This window comes from Falco naumanni, chromosome 7 (genome assembly GCF_017639655.2).
Source record: "Falco naumanni isolate bFalNau1 chromosome 7, bFalNau1.pat, whole genome shotgun sequence".
NCBI lineage: Eukaryota > Metazoa > Chordata > Aves > Falconiformes > Falconidae > Falco > Falco naumanni.
This window is the reverse complement of record NC_054060.1, coordinates 41,731,295-41,748,120: the sequence shown is the minus strand read 5'-3', so window position 1 is coordinate 41,748,120 and position 16,826 is coordinate 41,731,295. Positions and strand designations below refer to the sequence as shown.

The 16,826-nt window shown below is 44.8% G+C and overlaps 2 protein-coding genes across 3 annotated transcripts; one reads left to right on the top strand and one right to left on the bottom strand.

Moving 5' to 3' along the window:
- Nucleotides 1-2,484: 2,484 nt before the first annotated feature.
- GON7 (GON7 subunit of KEOPS complex) lies at nucleotides 2,485-4,194 on the bottom strand. The gene is made up of 2 exons (XM_040599834.1): nucleotides 3,996-4,194; nucleotides 2,485-3,921 (listed from the first exon to the last, which is right to left on the bottom strand). The coding sequence occupies exons 1-2, from the start codon at nucleotides 4,192-4,194 to the stop codon at nucleotides 3,803-3,805; spliced, it is 318 nt and encodes a 105-aa protein (XP_040455768.1). The 3' UTR covers nucleotides 2,485-3,802.
- A 200-nt stretch (nucleotides 4,195-4,394) lies between these two features.
- UBR7 (ubiquitin protein ligase E3 component n-recognin 7) lies at nucleotides 4,395-15,618 on the top strand. 2 transcript variants are annotated; one of them, XM_040599831.1, is made up of 11 exons: nucleotides 4,395-4,562; nucleotides 4,702-4,835; nucleotides 5,412-5,472; nucleotides 7,034-7,129; nucleotides 8,246-8,299; nucleotides 9,509-9,614; nucleotides 10,825-11,009; nucleotides 11,595-11,726; nucleotides 12,120-12,282; nucleotides 13,181-13,242; nucleotides 14,072-15,618. In XM_040599831.1, the coding sequence occupies exons 1-11, from the start codon at nucleotides 4,395-4,397 to the stop codon at nucleotides 14,162-14,164; spliced, it is 1,254 nt and encodes a 417-aa protein (XP_040455765.1). In that variant the 3' UTR covers nucleotides 14,165-15,618. The 2 variants fall into 2 exon arrangements, with proteins under 2 accessions (XP_040455765.1, XP_040455766.1); XM_040599832.1 differs by lacking the exon at nucleotides 13,181-13,242.
- Nucleotides 15,619-16,826: the final 1,208 nt, after the last annotated feature.

Here is a 16,826-nt window from a genome sequence, read left to right as displayed (position 1 = left end):
AGGATGCTCTCTATTAATCTATTAATTTCTAAAAAATATTGCTTGTCACGTGCCAGTCTTAGATGAGAACCTTTTCCACACATGAGCTAATGCATGAAAGCAGTTTAGTAACTTTATCAGGTAGTTTATTTTAAGAACTGTCTCATCTCTCCTTAAAGCTCGCCCTATGATATATCTTTCTTCTGGAAAGAGCGTGCTACAAGCACAAGAAGGTACTTCTGCTCAACTCTCAGTCCTCAAAGCCTGTGACTAGCCCAGTAATTTTGGTTAGTGAATGTGCCCAAAACCACTGCTCAGTTTACGCTGTTGAGTGTTAACCTAGTTACCATATATTGAGTCCCATGATACATTATTTATGGCCTAACTGCCAAAATAGTGTGTATTTTAGAGAGAATCCGGTATCTGTAGTAGCTTGTGTATAAATTAACTTTTAAGCTAGAATGAGTATAAATTACACAGGGGCTATAACAGGTGAATCACATTCAAACCCCTTTAATGAAAATCGTGAAAATGAGTCTCTCCTTCCCAGGAATTAGGAAAGGTCTTGCACTTTTAGACAATGCCCTGATTATTTGGCATAATGGGATTGCCCCCTTTATCTCATAGAACCATCTGCGTGCCTAATATACTTGTGATTGTATTTGTGATTGTGATTCTTTTAAACACAGAACACCGCAACCTTTTAAATTCGTTTGTGAATTTTAGCCTTGGAGCTGTTCAAACCAGCAAATTCAGTGCTTCAGAGCACCAACAATAGAGTATGTCATATAATCCCAGTCTGTGTGAAGGAGACTTGCTTTGAGATTCTTGCTTTTCTGTTTTGCAACTAGTAAAAGTAGTTGGTTCTCATTTAAATACTACCAATAATTTAATGTAGTATCACTTCTACTCTTTTAATAGAAACATACCAGTGTTCTCCCCCTTTATTGATAAGGAAACACATCTAGTTCCCTCTGGCTGGTAAGACTAAAGTCTGTTAGTAAGACATACAAACTATACTGAGCAGCATAGGTGTGGTTAACGGCTTGTTTTGTGCCAGCCTGAAGTTTGGTTAAGGTACAAAAGCACCAGCATTCTCTCTGAGGTGAAGAGTATGCCATCTTCCTTCCAGTGAGGCTTATCTACTGTACCTAAAACGCAGGGGCCATAGCGGACTTGTGTAAAACCTTTATCCTCTAGGACAGCTTTGTACAGCTTGTTGCACACTTTTGGTTTGTAAGTTTTTCTGTCTTCAGGAAAATTTTGGAGCCTCTTCCACAGCCATGGAAAAACCTGTATGCTTCACTGACTTGTGTGCTTGGTTGCTTGGAAAAAGGGTGCCACAACCAGTGAGCAGCACCAGCTGGTTCTCTGTTGCCCCCTGTACCTTTTCCCAGTTGTTTGGCAAGACAGACAGTACAAGAAGTAGGAGACTGCAAGTGCTTTTGGGGGAGAAAGGGGCTCCCCAGAAGGGGTTCAGAACACAGCTGTAAGGTAGGTCCTAAAACACATGGAGGGGGGAAAGGGGAAAAAAACCCAACAACAAAGAACAAACCCATCATCATCACACTAAAGTTTTCTGTGCCTAGTTACCTTACAGCAACTCTCAGAAAAATGAAGTTAGCTGTTGAGCTAGGGCACTTGACACAAGCAAACGTACAGGTTAGAATTATTAAGGGCCTCCTGAAGCTTTAGTACCCTTTTCATTGTTTTAAGTTTTTGTGGCTGCAATGAGGAGTAGAAATGCTTCTTTAAAGGCAAAACGTGAATGGTTGTTCTTGACCCAATGCTCATTGATGTTATCTGGAGCTCAGGTGCACTGTGTTACTGTGTCCAGGTTAACAGAAAAAAAAAAAATTGCCATTACCTGCGTTTGCTCCCACACTGGTAAAGTTAGGGTTTGTTGCTTTAGACCTGAAGTTTTGTGCCTATGATGTGCCAGTGGACTATTCACACGAAGTTTATATATAAGGCCACAAATTCATGCCTAATGTTAAATGTTGCTTGTTAGCTATTCCACAGTTCACATCATTGTTGAGAGTGTTTAGGACTGTAGTGGGGGGCAGGAAGGGAAAACACGACTTTCAAATGTAGCTCTACAAGCTTCCAGGGCTGCAGAACAGGGCTTATAAAAGATGTCAACACTTTCTGATAACGTTATCAGGCTGGGGGTTTTTTGTACCAAGTGTTGCCTTTTCCATTTTGATAAGCCACTTCCTCCAATAAATTATCTACCCTAAAACGCTTAAGTATTTTATCACTTTATGATTTTCCAGCCTGACAAGAGATCAGAATTTGTGTAATTTTCCCCTCACCCTAGGTCCTTAGCAGCTAAAGCCCCTAGTCTTCAGAGTTGGTTTTTTTGCCTGTTATCCTCTGTCATACCTGCTAATAGAAAAATGAGTGTGAATTTCTTGGAATAAGAGTACATAACAATATTGAAAATGTTTACTGGACCTCATTTTCAACACACACTCACATTTCAAATGAACACAGATAACTTTGTGCTCATAAAAATTCATTATTTATTCTGACACTTTGTCCTCTGTACACAAATCTCAAGATTTGTTCAGTTTCCATAATACACAAACTATACCAGTGGAACACATGAGGAGAAAAATAAAAAGCTTTTCACTCTACTAAATCAAGTTATTTCTGCTAAACTTGACCCTCAGGCTCCACAGTAAGCTTTACGGACTGGCTCTCAAGAACATTTTATGCCTGTTCGCAGAAGCATGCACCTAAAAAAACCTGGGAATTAAAGTAACATACAAGCATTGACAACTTTCCCCTTGCCAGAAGCATCTGTTACCCTTGATGATATTCCACATGCTGCATTATAATCATTAGAAAGAAAAACTACCTTAGCAGAGGAATAGGGTATACAGCCAAGAACTGTTACACATAACGTGCTCTGAGCTGTTACCCTAGTATTTACTTTCTCACCCTCTTAAACTACAGCAATCAGTGTAGAACCCTACTACATTTTCCCCAGTTCTGCCCCAAGTTTTTTCTTACTTTTAGGCAATGTTGACAGTTCTGCATAGACAGACTATAAAGCTGTGATGTTTGCTTTTTTTTGACTTAGCTACCAAATAAGCCTACCACAAACAGGCTTAGGACAGATAGCAGGTTTTTAAATGTGGAACTTCAAAGACACATGCTGGCTTGTCACTTCCCTGGCTGTCAAAAAAAATTGAGGATTTTTTGAAACCAAGATTCCCAACTTTTTCTACCTATGTTGTCTATGTTCTTTTCCAGGAAGATACTCAATTGATGTGTGACTACAGCTTTCAGATGCCAGGCAAAAATAACCTTCCATAGCAGGACTGTACAGGGCTCTTGTAGGACTGTTCAGGAATGGAAACAGTCCTAACTGGTTTTTTTTTTTAATTTTGAATACTGTAGTGGTCTTCTCTTGCTCTCTCTCCATACAAATGAAAGTTATCTGTTACCATCTTAAGATCATACCTGACAAAGTACATCTTTATAGATTTTATTACTTTATCTTAAAAGTTTAAGTCACATGAGAAAAGAATGACTTGGCAAAAGTCACTAAAAGCGTAGCTGTCAGAAGACTTGCAAGAACAGTTTCATATTTCTTAGCTTGTTTGCTAAAACCTCTTCTCGACCTAAGGCTGGTACCCTGCAAGCCACACCCCGCTGACACCAAGGCGCATCCTCTCTTAAGGCCTCCGTGCTAAAACAGCACCGGGGTGGCCATGTCACCTCCCGAAGACGGGCAGCCCCTGCCCCGCCGGGGCACCGCACCCGGGGCCGCCTGCGGCCCTTCCAGGCCTACGCAGGGCGCCCGAGGCCGGGCTCAGGGCTGCTGAACCTTCGTCCGCTTCGGCGGCGGGTCCTCGGCGCTCGCCTTCGCGTCGGTGCAGTTCTCATCTTCATCTTCCAACTCCTCGTCGTCGTCGTCGTCCTCGGCTTCACCTGCCAGGGTTCAGGCGGGGCGCGGGTGAGCGCTGACCCGGGGCCCCCGCCCACCCCCGCCGGCCGCCACTCACCGCGCGGCCCGCCGCCGCCTGCCGCCTCTCTCTCCTCCTGCACCAGGGGCGCCAGCAGCTCCGCCACCCGCTGCTGCAGTTCGGCCAGACCGCGCCGCAGCCCGCGCAGCTGCTCGCCCTCGTCCTCCTCCGCCGGGCACGGCACCCGCACCGACCGCGTCCGCCCGTCGCGGCCCTTCAGCTCCGCCACCAGCTCCATGCCGCCGCCGCCGCGCGGCCGGAAGCGCGCGCGGCCCGCGCCCCGCCCCGCCCGCCGGTCACGTGCCCGCCGCCCGCCTGCCGCGTGAACGCGCGGCCCCGGTCACGTGGGGCGCGCAGTTCCGCTTCCGCTGTGGCGCCCCCTGGTGCCTCAGCCGCGTGCTTCCCGCCTCGGCTCTCCCTCGGCCTCGCGTCCCGGCGATGGAGGCGGCGGCGGCGGAGGGCGCCGAGCCGGGCGGCGGCTGCTGGGGCGGCGGGGAGGAGCCCGTGGTCTCCTTGGCGGAGGTGCTGGCGGAGAACGAGGAGCTCGAGAAGGAAGCGCGGGCCGTGCTGGGGGGCAGCGACCACGAGCGCTGCAGCTACTCCCAGGTGGGGGCGGGGCCGGCGCCGCGGGGGGCGGGGCGGAGCAGGGCCGGGGGGCGGGGCGGGGCGCCGCGGGGGCGGGGCCGCCCCGGGCCGGGACCCCCCCCCGGCGGCCCCCGTAGCCTGAGCCGGTGTCGCCCCGCAGGGCGCGGTGAAGAGGCAGGCGCTGTACGCCTGCAGCACCTGCACGCCGCCCGGCGGGGAGCCGGCGGGGATCTGCCTGGCCTGCAGCTACGAGTGCCACGGCACCCACCGCCTCTTCGAGCTCTACACCAAGAGGTACGGCGGGGGCGCGGGCGCGGGCGCGTGCCCGTCCCGGCGGCGGGAAGCGCGCGCGCGCGTGCGCGGCGGGGGGGCGGGGGCGGCTCGCGGCGGGGCGGGGCGGGGCGGGCGCCGGGACTCCCTGCGCGGGCCGTGTGGGCGGAGGTCCGTGAGGAGCCCCCGTTCCCCGGGCGCCCGGCACGGCAGCGCTGCGTGAGGGACAGCGCGGGGCTCTGCGCGGGGGACGGGGGCTTAACCGCCGCCGTGGGGCTTAACCGCCCGCCGGGTCCCGCCTGGGAGCCGAGCCGCCTCAGGCTCCCTGCGAGTGCGGTGAGCCGCGCCGGGGTTAGCCGCGCCGCTGCGGCCTCCCGCCCGAGCGCCCTGGCAAGCGGCGGCGCTAGCCGAGACCTGCCGGGAACACGGCGTGGGGGGGTAAAGCTGCAAGGCCCTTTCGGCGGTTCTGACTGATGCTGTTGAAATAGCTGCCACGGTATTTTTATGTCTGCAAATAAACTGCCGGGAGTTGTTATAAACACAAAACCTAATCTGTTTTCAGTTAATAAAAAACCTGAAGTGCTGTGGTTTTCTTTCCAGGAACTTTCGCTGTGACTGTGGAAACAGCAAGTTCAAAAATCTGCAGTGCAAGTTACTCCCAGTAAGTTCAGGCATAGGTTTCGTACATTCAGAATCAAAATAACAGTCTTGGGAGGCTGGTGTGTTCCTCAGCCGGTGCTGACTCATGTGATGCCTCTGCTTTTCCCAGCAAGTTAAACAAGGTGGGAGTATTGCAGCAGGAGATGTGACTGTTGAGGGACTGAAGGGAAATGTTGCCAGGAGAGAGAACATTTGATCCTTGTTATCCGTGAATGCAGCAGTTCTACGTCAGTGCTCAGCGTAATGCCGAGAATGTGTTGTGGTGCCTGCACTAATACATCTCATTAGCTTTAAGCTGGCTGCAGAGCCTTTTGGGTGTGGGTGTGCAGGTGCATGAGGGAAATTTAAGGCTGTCCTGCTGTCAGAGGGATGGTTCTCTCCCCTTCTTTGTGGTGGCATTAGTGCTCTGATCTTTTTTGATAGCTTCTCACCACAGCCTACTGCTGGCATAGTTTTCTACTGTGTGAAGCTCCCTGTGCTTTTGTACTTGCCGGGCGTTTTGGACTCGTCAAGTAGTTGGTAGTCTTCTAGGAAGCAGTGATAGGAAGCAGCCTTGTCTGCAGTGCTGCTCCCAGGGTGATAAGTACAAATGTAGAAACGGCCAGTGGTTTTGCGTATGCCCGTTTTGTTCTGGCACAATGGGGGTGGATCCGGAGCTAGTCAGCCTAGGGCGACAGTCCAGTACTCCCTACAGAGACACCTGTGACAATTTTAAGATGTTATTGTTTCTCATTTGAGTCAACACAGCAGATCATGTGGTTGTGCCTCCTCTTTCAGTTTACTGCAAAATAAACTGTATAGATTAAGTGACCTTCAGCATGTGTCTGGCTGGCTGACTTCATGGAGGCTGGGTGACTGCATTATCCATTCTTCCTTTGTCAGAAAAGTGGTAGAAAGCTTTTTATGGTAACATTGTAAATGGCCACAGCTGTTCCTCCAGGGGCCAGTGGTGGTCTTAGGCTGCAACTTGTGCAGTTGTGAAGCCCTGTGGCTGCAACTGTATTAGCTTTATTTTTTTAGTGGGATTACATGTGATAGAATTTAATTCAGCATGTTTTGTAATTTAGATAATCCTCTCCTGTAGAGTGAGGCTTATATGATATGAATTTAGTGGAAGCTCAGTGGTTAAATGAAACAAAGTTGGGTTTGGATCACAGTCTGGATGTTTAAAAAAAATATGGAGGGGAAGATGCACAGTAAATCTACAGATGTTGCTATAATGGCAGCAGGCAGGCGTGTTTGGTGATCAAAACTCTTATATTGTTTTAGAATAGCAGTAGCTTGACAAACACCATGGTTGGCATTTGTTACAAATGTGGAAAGACTTTTTTCTCTTTCCTTTTGAACTTCACTATTCTTGACATGCCCTGTGTGCTGCTCACTGTATAGATTAGATGTCTAGATAGTATCTTTCCTTTTGGATCTTGAAGCTGATGAGTATAGTGATTGCCTTTAGGAATTTACAGTGGAACAGAAGTTGTTTTTTTATAGATAATAGTTCTTTTCTTTTTTCTGTGCTTCACTGCATTGTTTATTGAGACATCTTTTTCCTTTCCCCATAGGAAAAGGGGAAGGTGAATTCAGGAAATAAGTATAATGACAATTTCTATGGATTGTACTGTACTTGTAAAAGACCTTATCCTGATCCTGAAGATGAGGTAAGAAACACAAAATTCAGTAGTAATCATATATAGATGGTATTTATGCAAAGTAATGTGCAAAGGGTGGTTGCTAAGATGCTTTGCAGGGAAGAGCCTGCTTTAAGAAATCTTAGGTTCCGTATTGCTTTTGGTTGTCATGTGCTGTATGAGGTAATTACTTTATCAGTTCTTTTTTAAATAGTAGGATATGTTTATGCCTTCAAGACAGATGAGGAGGACAAATCATCATTTGGACAAAATGCTACCGCAGTTCTGTCTGCTTTTCTCTCTCTAAAGTTACAGAGTTCCCTTAGGGAGTGAGTTTCTTATCATCATCTTGAGAGACGTGGCAAGCAAACGCATTAGGAGAGACCAGAATCTGCTTCCTCCTACCTGCAACAGTGCTCTGACAAGGCTTCTGGGATGGGAAGAGTCTGTCCTGTAGCACTGGCTTTAGTTTTCCATTATGGTAGCCAGAACACTTTTTCTCTGCCTGAAGTACTAAAATCTACCGGCTGGTTTGTACACACACACTTTTGTTTGCAGTCCTGGAAGTTAGGTGTTTTAAAGAATAAGGAAGGCGCAAGTCTTTCAAATCCAAAGAAGTATTTTATAAACTCAACTCTCTGAAGTTCAGAGATAGCTAAACATTTCTAAAGAAATCATTAATAATTGTTTCATAACAAAGCAGTTTGTACTGTACTGCATTGTGGACAGTTAAGTTAGGATTCTGGCATTCCTATATAAACCTGATGAGATGATTATCAATATCTTTCTTTTGCTAAGCTGCCTGTTCGTGCATTGCTGTTTACAGGAAGAAAGATACCAATAATGTAGTTACTTTTATCAGCTCTTTTGTGTGAGGATGCCTTGCTCTTCTGGCAAAACTAGTTTTGTAATAATAAATGGAAACTTCCACAGTCCTGATAATAGCATATGTAATTTGTCTTATTGAACTTCAGGGAAGCAAACTGACTAATGAAGCAGTAACTAATTATTAATGGCAGCTCCCTGTGGGCGAGTAAAGAGGGAAATGCAGTTCACTTGAGCAGGCTTTGCAAAATACTGTAGTTTGAGGCTTGTGAAAGATTCTGGAGGTCGCTATTAATGCTAACAATATGACCGTTCATCTAGATTCCAGATGAGATGATCCAATGCATAGTTTGTGAAGACTGGTTCCATGGAAGGGTAAGGAAACTATAAGTAGTAGAATTTCCATTTGCATAGAAATAAGTTAGTTCGTTAAGTCTGTATGGTTATTCTTACTTGGGAAGGCTTGCCGTAATTCTCAAAAGATTATTACTCTTTTCATTCTATCCGAAGAAATATTGAAAGTTGAATCTTGCACTGCTGTATGCTCTAGTCCCGTCCCGTGTCCCCCCCCTGCCCCCCCAAAAAAATAGCAAGAGTTCTACCTTTTTGAAGGTTACTGCTACAGAATAAAACAATAACTTTAGAATTTTCCAGGTAAAGAGACAGTTATAATCAGTAAAATCAGTGAGGAAAAGATTCTTGCTCTGAGGCACATCATTATCAACCACCTGAATAGTTCTTCATTCAAAAGAATGCTTTTTGAACTGTAATTCCTTTACGTAGCAAGGAACAAACTGTGCTGTTAGTTCCTGATTATGAACTTTAGGGAAATCTTTTAAAAGCAGCTCAGCACTTCAGTGAGTGCCCTACTTAAGGTATAAGCATTTAGGATTCAGCCTCTTGTGCCTTGAAGGGCATGAATGAAATTCCATGTTTGAAGCTGCAGGTTCAAAGAATTAACTGAAGCCAATTTTTTTTTTTTTAAATGCGTTCTGTAGATAAACTCTATGATTCTTTTGTGTAAATGTATGTATGAAGAATGTTATGCTGCATACTGTGAGCTTTGCAAGAATGCTTTTCAAAAGAAAGCTGCTGAGCGCTTTTAATTGCCTAAATAGTTCTCACCAGTTTGTGACGGACTTTGGGACCTAATTCTTCTCAAGGTCAGTAAGTGATCAATGTGAAGACTTAACAGTCTCTTACACATAAGGAAGCCATTATAAAAAGTTATTTAAGAGTTTAAATTTGCAGTGTGCAAGAGGTATCTTCACCTGTCCTATGTTTAGGGCAGTTTAGAAGAATATCATTTAGAAAGGAGATAAAAGATAGCAGTGAGATTTCTGGGTATGTAGAAGGCATAAAGGGCTGCAGACAAATAGAGAATTATTTAAATTTTTTTCATTGGAATTTTTATCAGCTCTTTCCAGTCTATAAGTTATACTGATAATCATTATAGGAAGTTAGCAGGAGTGTATGCTTGTGCTGAAAATGGGATGACAGTTGACATTTTACTTCCTCTAAACCTAGAGCAGACTCTTATTGCAGCGAATGCTTCACTGCTGCGTGCTTGTTTCTTTTTGATAGCATCTTGGTGCAGTTCCCCCTGAAAGTGGAGACTTCCATGAAATGGTATGCCAAGCCTGCATGAATCGCTGCCATTTCCTGTGGGCTTATGCATCGCAATTAGCAGGTAAAGAAAATTAAGATATCTGAGCCAATATTTTGTTAGCATGTATTTCTCGTGTGTGGTTGATTAACGATGTAATACTGCTGAAGTGGTTGGAGAAATGATCCTCATTATATTGGACAGTAGCTTTCAGCTGTGAAATATGTGGGGCTGCAGTAACTGTTCTGTAAAAAAAAATATTAAAATGCAGTTCTTGTTCCTAAACTTAATTCTGTGGTGCTCACTCTTACTTATTTTAGCAAGGATGTGCTAGCACATAGATGGATGAAGATTTAATACTTGTCTTGAGGAACTGAATTTCTAAACTGGATCAAAGAACTGAAGAGCCTTCCTAAGGAAAGCATTGAGGCAAACAGCTGAATTTAAGAGGCTCTGAGCAGCAAAGAGTGAATGATAGAGTGACCTGAAATGAATGTGTAAAGCCTTAATTTGAGTAGAGCTGGGGCTGTGCTCGGGACATGTGTTCCCTGTGGTTGCACCAGGCCTCTGTCTGCTATGTAGCCTCTGCAGAGCAGAAGGGTAGAAAACTTGATTTCTGTGGAAGGAGCTGGTTTTACATAGTCTCCTAAATGTTGCCTATATTATCTGATGATTGGTCTAGTGCTAGAAATTTCAATGGTAATTTTAAGGATTCCAAGCTGGCCTACCTGCAGTTCTCTTCCTTCCAATGCAAATACAGTACAAGATGGGGTTTTTTTCTTTGTTTTTGGTTTTCCTCCTTTTAACCAGCTGTGTCAATGGGCACACATTTGAATTGATATCGAAAGAAAAACTTCTTTTAAATAAGGAGGTGGTGATTTTTTGGGGTGTGTGTCTGGAGCAAATGAAGGACTCTGACACAGAGTCAGCAAAAAAGTGCACGACAGCTACTGAACCTGCAATATCTATCAAGGGGTGCCAAGGACAAGCATCTTAGTACAGAACTATCTCAAATTGTGATACTCTTTTCCCTCTTCTAGGGCTTAGATTTTAGGAAGCAGTATATTTTAGCATAGGAATATGAGAGATGGAGAAGGCTATGGTGAGAGAGGAAGCAGTTTCTTTGTATACCTAGGTGACTGTCTTTGGACAGCTGTAGAGTGTCCGGGCTCTGCAGTGTATGAGGCGATCTAGGTGCCTTTTGACACTGCACTGTAAAGCAGAGAGAATGTCTGTGGTAGCCTGTATGTTGTCTGGCACCATATGTTTATTTACGTGGGTATGTATCTTCCAGTTCCTGCTTTGACCAAAGTGAACTCCCGTGAAGATGAAGGGATTGTCTTGAAGGTTGAGGAAAGTGAAGAGCAGAAAAAAGAAATAAAAAAAGAAAGTGGAGCAGAACGTGAAGAAACGAAGGAGGAAAAGCAAACAGAACAGTTTAATGAACCATCCACTAGCTCTGGGTCTGCCTGTACAGAGGTAAAACGTGCTGCCTTTTCTGTCCTCTGCATTTCATAATGATGACCGGTGAAGTAAAGCCCACCTCTTTCTGTGTAGGTTCTGTGGAGAGGTAAATGCTTTCAGTCTGTTTCTGTGCTCCTGTTCAGTCACTGACACTTCAAACACGCGGTCTCTGTGGAGCACAGTGTAGGCTGTGGAACGTGATTGTAGAAGTGGGTGACAAGGGTGTAACATCTGTTTGCAGATAGGTTAGATCCATCTCTTCCTGTCAGCCACCTGGCCTTGGTGCTGAGGTAACCTCCGAGTTTGTTCTGATGCAGGGGTATTATGCGTTGTGGCTGCATTTGTAGGATAGTCCAGCTCTAATTCCTTACACATTTATGGCTATTGCAGTACACTTCTACTGAAATTTCCAGTGGGAAGTGCTAAAACCTCATCAGAATCCTCATGTGCGTGAAATGGTAATGTGAGTTGTTTGTAGAAATAAATGTGTCTGAGACAAAAGGAAAACCTTATGTAGGGAAAATGACATGCTGGGCTGGATAGAGCAGAGTGTATTTGGAGTGACACGACAGAGCACTGAATACTCTCATTTTAATTCAGGTAGTTACTAAGAGTGAGGAGCCAGTCTGCAAGCTGAAAGAACTCCAAAGCAAGCAATTTTTAAAAAAAGATACTGCCACCTTTTGGCCATCGAACTGGAGAAGCAAATTATGCACCTGTGAAGACTGTTTGGTAGGTATTTTCTCTCTGTTATGATCATTGATGTGGCAGAGGCCAGGAGGTCTCAAACAATCTTTGAAGAGAAGCTTCATAGTGGATAAAATCTATGTAAATGCTCTTAACTCTGCATATAAACACCTAACCACACCCTCGCTAAAGAAACACACTGAATCCTTTGGAATTAATACAGCATGAAGGAACTTCTAAACATTTGTATTTTCTTTGCTGCTTAAATCCAATATTGCTTTGGAAGTCCTTACCAGGAGATGTCTGAAATGCTGGATGCGAAATACATATTGTTTTTGTTGTTGCTGTTTGTGATACTGAACACAAAAAGGATTGGGGAAGAGCATCACCATCTGAGAAGTTTTATAATGCAGAAGTAAATTTTACTTTATTCTTCAGAAAATGTATTCGGAGCTTGAAGTGCAGTTCCTGACAGATGAATGTGACACTGTCTTGGCTTATGAAAATAAAGGTACCAGTGACCAAGAAACAGAGAGGAGAGATCCTTTAATGGACACCCTTAACAGCATGAACAGAGTCCAGCAAGTAGAACTCATCTGTGGTAAATACAGCTTCATTTTTAGAATTTGCCTTAACACTTGAACTGAACAGTTTCCCATAAAAGATTAGTATCGGGTCTTGCCGTGTGATGTCAGACTTTTTTTGAAGTGACACGTAGAAGACTGCATGACAGATTGCGTGCCTCCATCAGGATTACTCTAGAGAAGTTTGTCTTCTTTTAATGTAGGTCAAGGAACTAGATGGTGCGGGAACTTTTCCCCTGTTTAACATCTTAGGTATTGTATTGATAGTAATTTCTTGTAACGTGAATATTTAAACATTAATTTACACTTCAGCTGTCTGGGTTATTTCTCTTACCCTGCACTGCTGTTTGCTAGTCTCCTGTTGCCGGGGGGTGCGGTGGCCTTGTGGAGCTGTGGTGCAGGTGCTCCCTGGAAGCTCTGCTGCAGGATATGTCTACAAGGCAGCACTGGGGTATTTTATAACTGGAGCCTTGTTTCCCTCCTCTGAGTGAGGGGTTTGCACTCTGGTGGGGACAGTTGCCCAGTCCTGAGCTTCACAGGCTGGGACTTCCCACCATGACCCATGCGAGCTTTTGCAATGGGAGGTTGGGAGCAGGGGCAGGCTTTTAATCAATTGTACTAGTTCAGTCACTGAACTTCTGTACGTTTCTCTGAAGATCAACCCGAACAGATACTCGGACTGTGTAGGCTAGTCTGATAAATTATTTGTCTGCTCATGTTTACCTGGACTTGCCTTTATTATTATTTATAATCCAGTTTAAACCTAGATTTGTCTCACGTAAATGAAACAAATGGCAAGAGGAAGTAGAACAAGTTGTCTTCTTGAACCAGTGTTAAACTAAAGCTGGATATCTTCTTGTTTTGTTTTTGTTTGCTTGTTTTTCTTCTTTCCCTTGCTTTCACTTCTCCATCCAGAATACAATGATTTAAAGACAGAACTGACTGACTATCTCAGGAGATTTGCAGATGAGGGAACGGTAAGGTGCAACTTGCAGAATTCGTTTGCCAGAAAATATGTTTTAAAGTACTGTTGAGGGGTGGGTGCTGAATACTATGATGCTATGTTAGAATATATTTTTCCTGTCTCTTGGAGTTGCTGGCACTGCAGTAGAAATTAGAAATTCCTGATTTAATTGGAATTTAAAAGTTGTGTTTCCTTAATGACGTTGTTGAGAGGTAACAGGGACCTTACAGAAATCCGTCTATAAAGTACTGAGACTAGTTCTTAAATTTAAATGGAACTTCTGTTGCTCTAGGAGAAGTATGCTGGAAAAAAGCTCTTAACCTTTATGGATTTTTTTTAGAGTGAATTTATACCCTTAGAAGAGTAAGGACCGACTGAATACTGGCAAACAGTCTTGTCAGTTGTTTTCCTGGAGGAATTTGCATGCTGCTGTTAGTCAACACATGCATTTTGTTGGCTTATTTGCTAATTACCATTCTTAGTTATATCATAATGAGTCTGAAGTGAGCTAGTGAAAATCTTGCTTTGCCTTAATTTTTCAGATGATAAAAGCCAATGGTCAAGCCCATTAAAAATCCCATCAGGAGCTTTGCTGCATGTGCTCATCCTGCCTTTGGGGAGCTTGTTTCTCTGTATCCTCTTACAATAGGATCTGGGCATTAATTGTCTCCTTTGGGTACAACAGGAAGGCTGTTTTGCTGGCTGTATCAGGGAGGTTTCAGGATACTTGCTTGTATAAGCTTTGTGTATTTGCACGTGGGATGTGTGCAAGAAAAAAAAAAGGATTGCTTAATTTATTAAATTCTTGTGTCACAAATTGGGTTTCACCTTGCTTCCCCTAGGTGGTTAAAAGAGAAGACATTCAGCACTTCTTTGAAGAATTTCAGTCACGGAAAAGAAGACGGACTAACAGGATGCAGTACTACTGTAGTTAGACTGAGAGGGTTTGAGTCTGAAAGGACAACTGGGAAAACAACATTCATTGGCAAACAGAAGAGGCATCTTCAGTATTTGGCTTCTCATCAAAATCCAGCTGTCCAAGAAACATCTTCATTTTGTCTCATACTTCCTTTATTTGTAGTGACTAAATTGTGCTCTTAACAGGTACATTGCATTTCTAGGGGTTTCAGTACTGATCGACTTTGCATTCCTGTGAAAGCTGGCCTCATCTCAAGGGAGAGGACGCCTTGCACAAGAACAGCGTGCCACCCTTTATTCCCTTTAGCCTTTCACCTGTTTTACTTTAGTGCCTATAGCTGTATGTTGCACCCCGGCCTGGGAGGGTCTGCCTGCCCACCCTCTCCTCTGTACAGTGCAGGGAATACCCCCCCAGTGTGCTTTGCAGGACTGGAGCGCGCTGCTTTCCTGCTTTAAAAGGCTCTGTGTCATCTCTTTGGGGTGTAGCGATTAGTGAAGGCTCCCTGCACAAAGTATGTGTCTATTGACCACGCAGAGGGAGGCGCAGCTCTTTAAAGGGTAAAGCAGGCACGTGTTTTGGTTACGGCTGTTCAGGGAAATTGCCTCCCAACATCTTGGTTGCATCAGGTGCACTAAACAGCCCTGCACTTGTGCATGCTCACGCACCGCTGTGGCAGCGCTCCCTAGGCAGGTGAGAAATGAGGAACCATAGGTTAAGGTTGATGCAACAGAATGTTCTCTGGTTTTATAAAATTCAAAAATTTTGTTTCTGATATTGTACAGTGATGTTTTACATGCAAAATATTGTCATACAAACTTTATCCACTCTCTAGAATATAAACAATATCTAGGAGGAGGTACTAAATGACAAATGAAGCATCAGGTGGGGGTGGCACAGGACTTCTAATGGGCTTTGATTTTAAAAACTAGCCTACTGCAAATAATTCTAGTTCATAAATGTTCCTGAAAACACTGCAGCATCCTGACATTTTGCTACAGTATGAGATGTGTGATCTTTTTATGATCACTGTGATAATAATGGAACAGGAGATGTTTCACTGACTTAATCTACACTTAGCTACAATTAAATAATGACTTTTCTTAAGTTTGGAGCCTAATGTAGTTTTTAGTTTTTCTTAAAGTATGTTTTGGGGTTTGTGGGTAAAGAAGTTCTAATTTTTAACTCCTGCTTTATGTAGTTGGAGGATTTACCATGGGGTATTATCCTGCTTTTGAGAAGAAAAATCAGACCTTTATCTATCATTCTCCCTGTTCATCGTTTTGGACCACTTTTTATTTGCAATAGCTAGTTCTAGCATAGAGGCTCAGTTCATTGGTTTGTTTCATGCGAGATGACTAGTTGCTTTTACATTTAACTCTGGGTATTGTATGTGCTTTTTTTGTAGCAGCTGTTAGGGGAGTTGTACCTATCTAACTACACTATCTAAAAATTAAATAACTGTTCAAGTTATACTGTCTTGGTTTTGGTAGTGGTTTTTTTGTTTTTTTTCTGATGTGCTGGTGTAGTGTTTTGTTTCCATCCACAACCCAGACCCCCCCAGGGCAGAGCGGTGAAGATGACTGGGGAGCCACATGGCCAAGACACACCGGGGGGCAGAGTCAAGCACCGGGCCAAGCCAAGCCCCGTGTTCCTGGCCCTCTGCATCCCCCCCCCACATGCATGCCATTGCAGCCAGGTGTGGAACAACAGCTGGCAGGGGGCTTGTGAGTACAGCCTTGAGCAGGAGAAAAAGCAGATTTCTGCTGCGTTTAGTTTCCAGCGTGAGATTCACTAGAAGGGTCGGGTGTCAGGGGGAAGGTGCCCCAAGGCAGATGCTGTCCTGGGTCCCACCTCTTTGCTCACATCACCCTGAACAGAAACCCCAGGTTTCCCCAGCGGCACTGTCCTCCCCAAGTATACAAAACAGCAACAGCTACCGTTGTGCATGGCAGCGCTGCAGCGAGGCTCAGTGCCACCACTTGCTGTGCTCAAGGAAACAGCAGCGTCACCTCAAGGGAGGAGTTCAGCTGCAGGAAGTTTTCTGACCCAAGTAAGTGATTTCCACGCAAGGGAGAAGGTGTAACAGCCCCGGCTCAGCACGGCCAGTGTGCAGCGTCTGTTCTGGGCGTGCACCCGTGCTACAGCCACAGAGCTGGGGGGAGCCAACCCGCACCCCTCTCCAGCGCGGTTGTGCTGTCTTCCCAAAGGCTCCCCGAGGGCAGAGGCACCCTCTTCTATAAAGCAAGCAGAGTTGGTAGGACTGTTAGCAAAATGAACAGAAAGCCTCCAACAATAAATGTTAGATTGAAGTCTAGTTTAGGAAGGTGCTCCTAAAACTCCTTTTCCTGGATGTGGGAAAGTACCAATAATTAACATTAAGACCATACAGGTGCTCTCTCCCCACACCCACCCCACTGGACAGCAGGACAGAACCCGCAGCATTTTGCTGTTGTACATCAAAGTGAAACTAAAGATCTGCTGGATGACACACTTCTGAACTCCGATTAATCTCTCTGAAGTAGTGAAGCAGTTGTTTTTATGAGAGATGTAATGAATATTCAGTTGATGCAGGATAACTGCAGCTCAGGGAGAGAATGGCGGGCGCTTAATGAGAGTCTTTGTCTAGCTGCTCTGCTGAGAAAATAAAACACTTCCTAGATGAAGGGCTAAGTCCTGCA

Excerpts from the sequence above, each read along its gene's own strand:
- UBR7 (XM_040599831.1), top strand. The coding sequence starts at position 4,395 with ATGGAGGCGGCGGCGGCGGAGGGCGCCGAGCCGGGCGGCGGCTGCTGG. Across the intron at positions 4,563-4,701 it reads AGCGCTGCAGCTACTCCCAG|GGCGCGGTGAAGAGGCAGGC; the intron begins GTGGGGGCGGGG and ends GTCGCCCCGCAG. Across the intron at positions 4,836-5,411 it reads TTCGAGCTCTACACCAAGAG|GAACTTTCGCTGTGACTGTG; the intron begins GTACGGCGGGGG and ends TTTTCTTTCCAG.
- GON7 (XM_040599834.1), bottom strand. The coding sequence starts at position 4,194 with ATGGAGCTGGTGGCGGAGCTGAAGGGCCGCGACGGGCGGACGCGGTCG. Across the intron at positions 3,922-3,995 it reads AGGCGGCGGCGGGCCGCGCG|GTGAAGCCGAGGACGACGAC; the intron begins GTGAGTGGCGGC and ends GAACCCTGGCAG.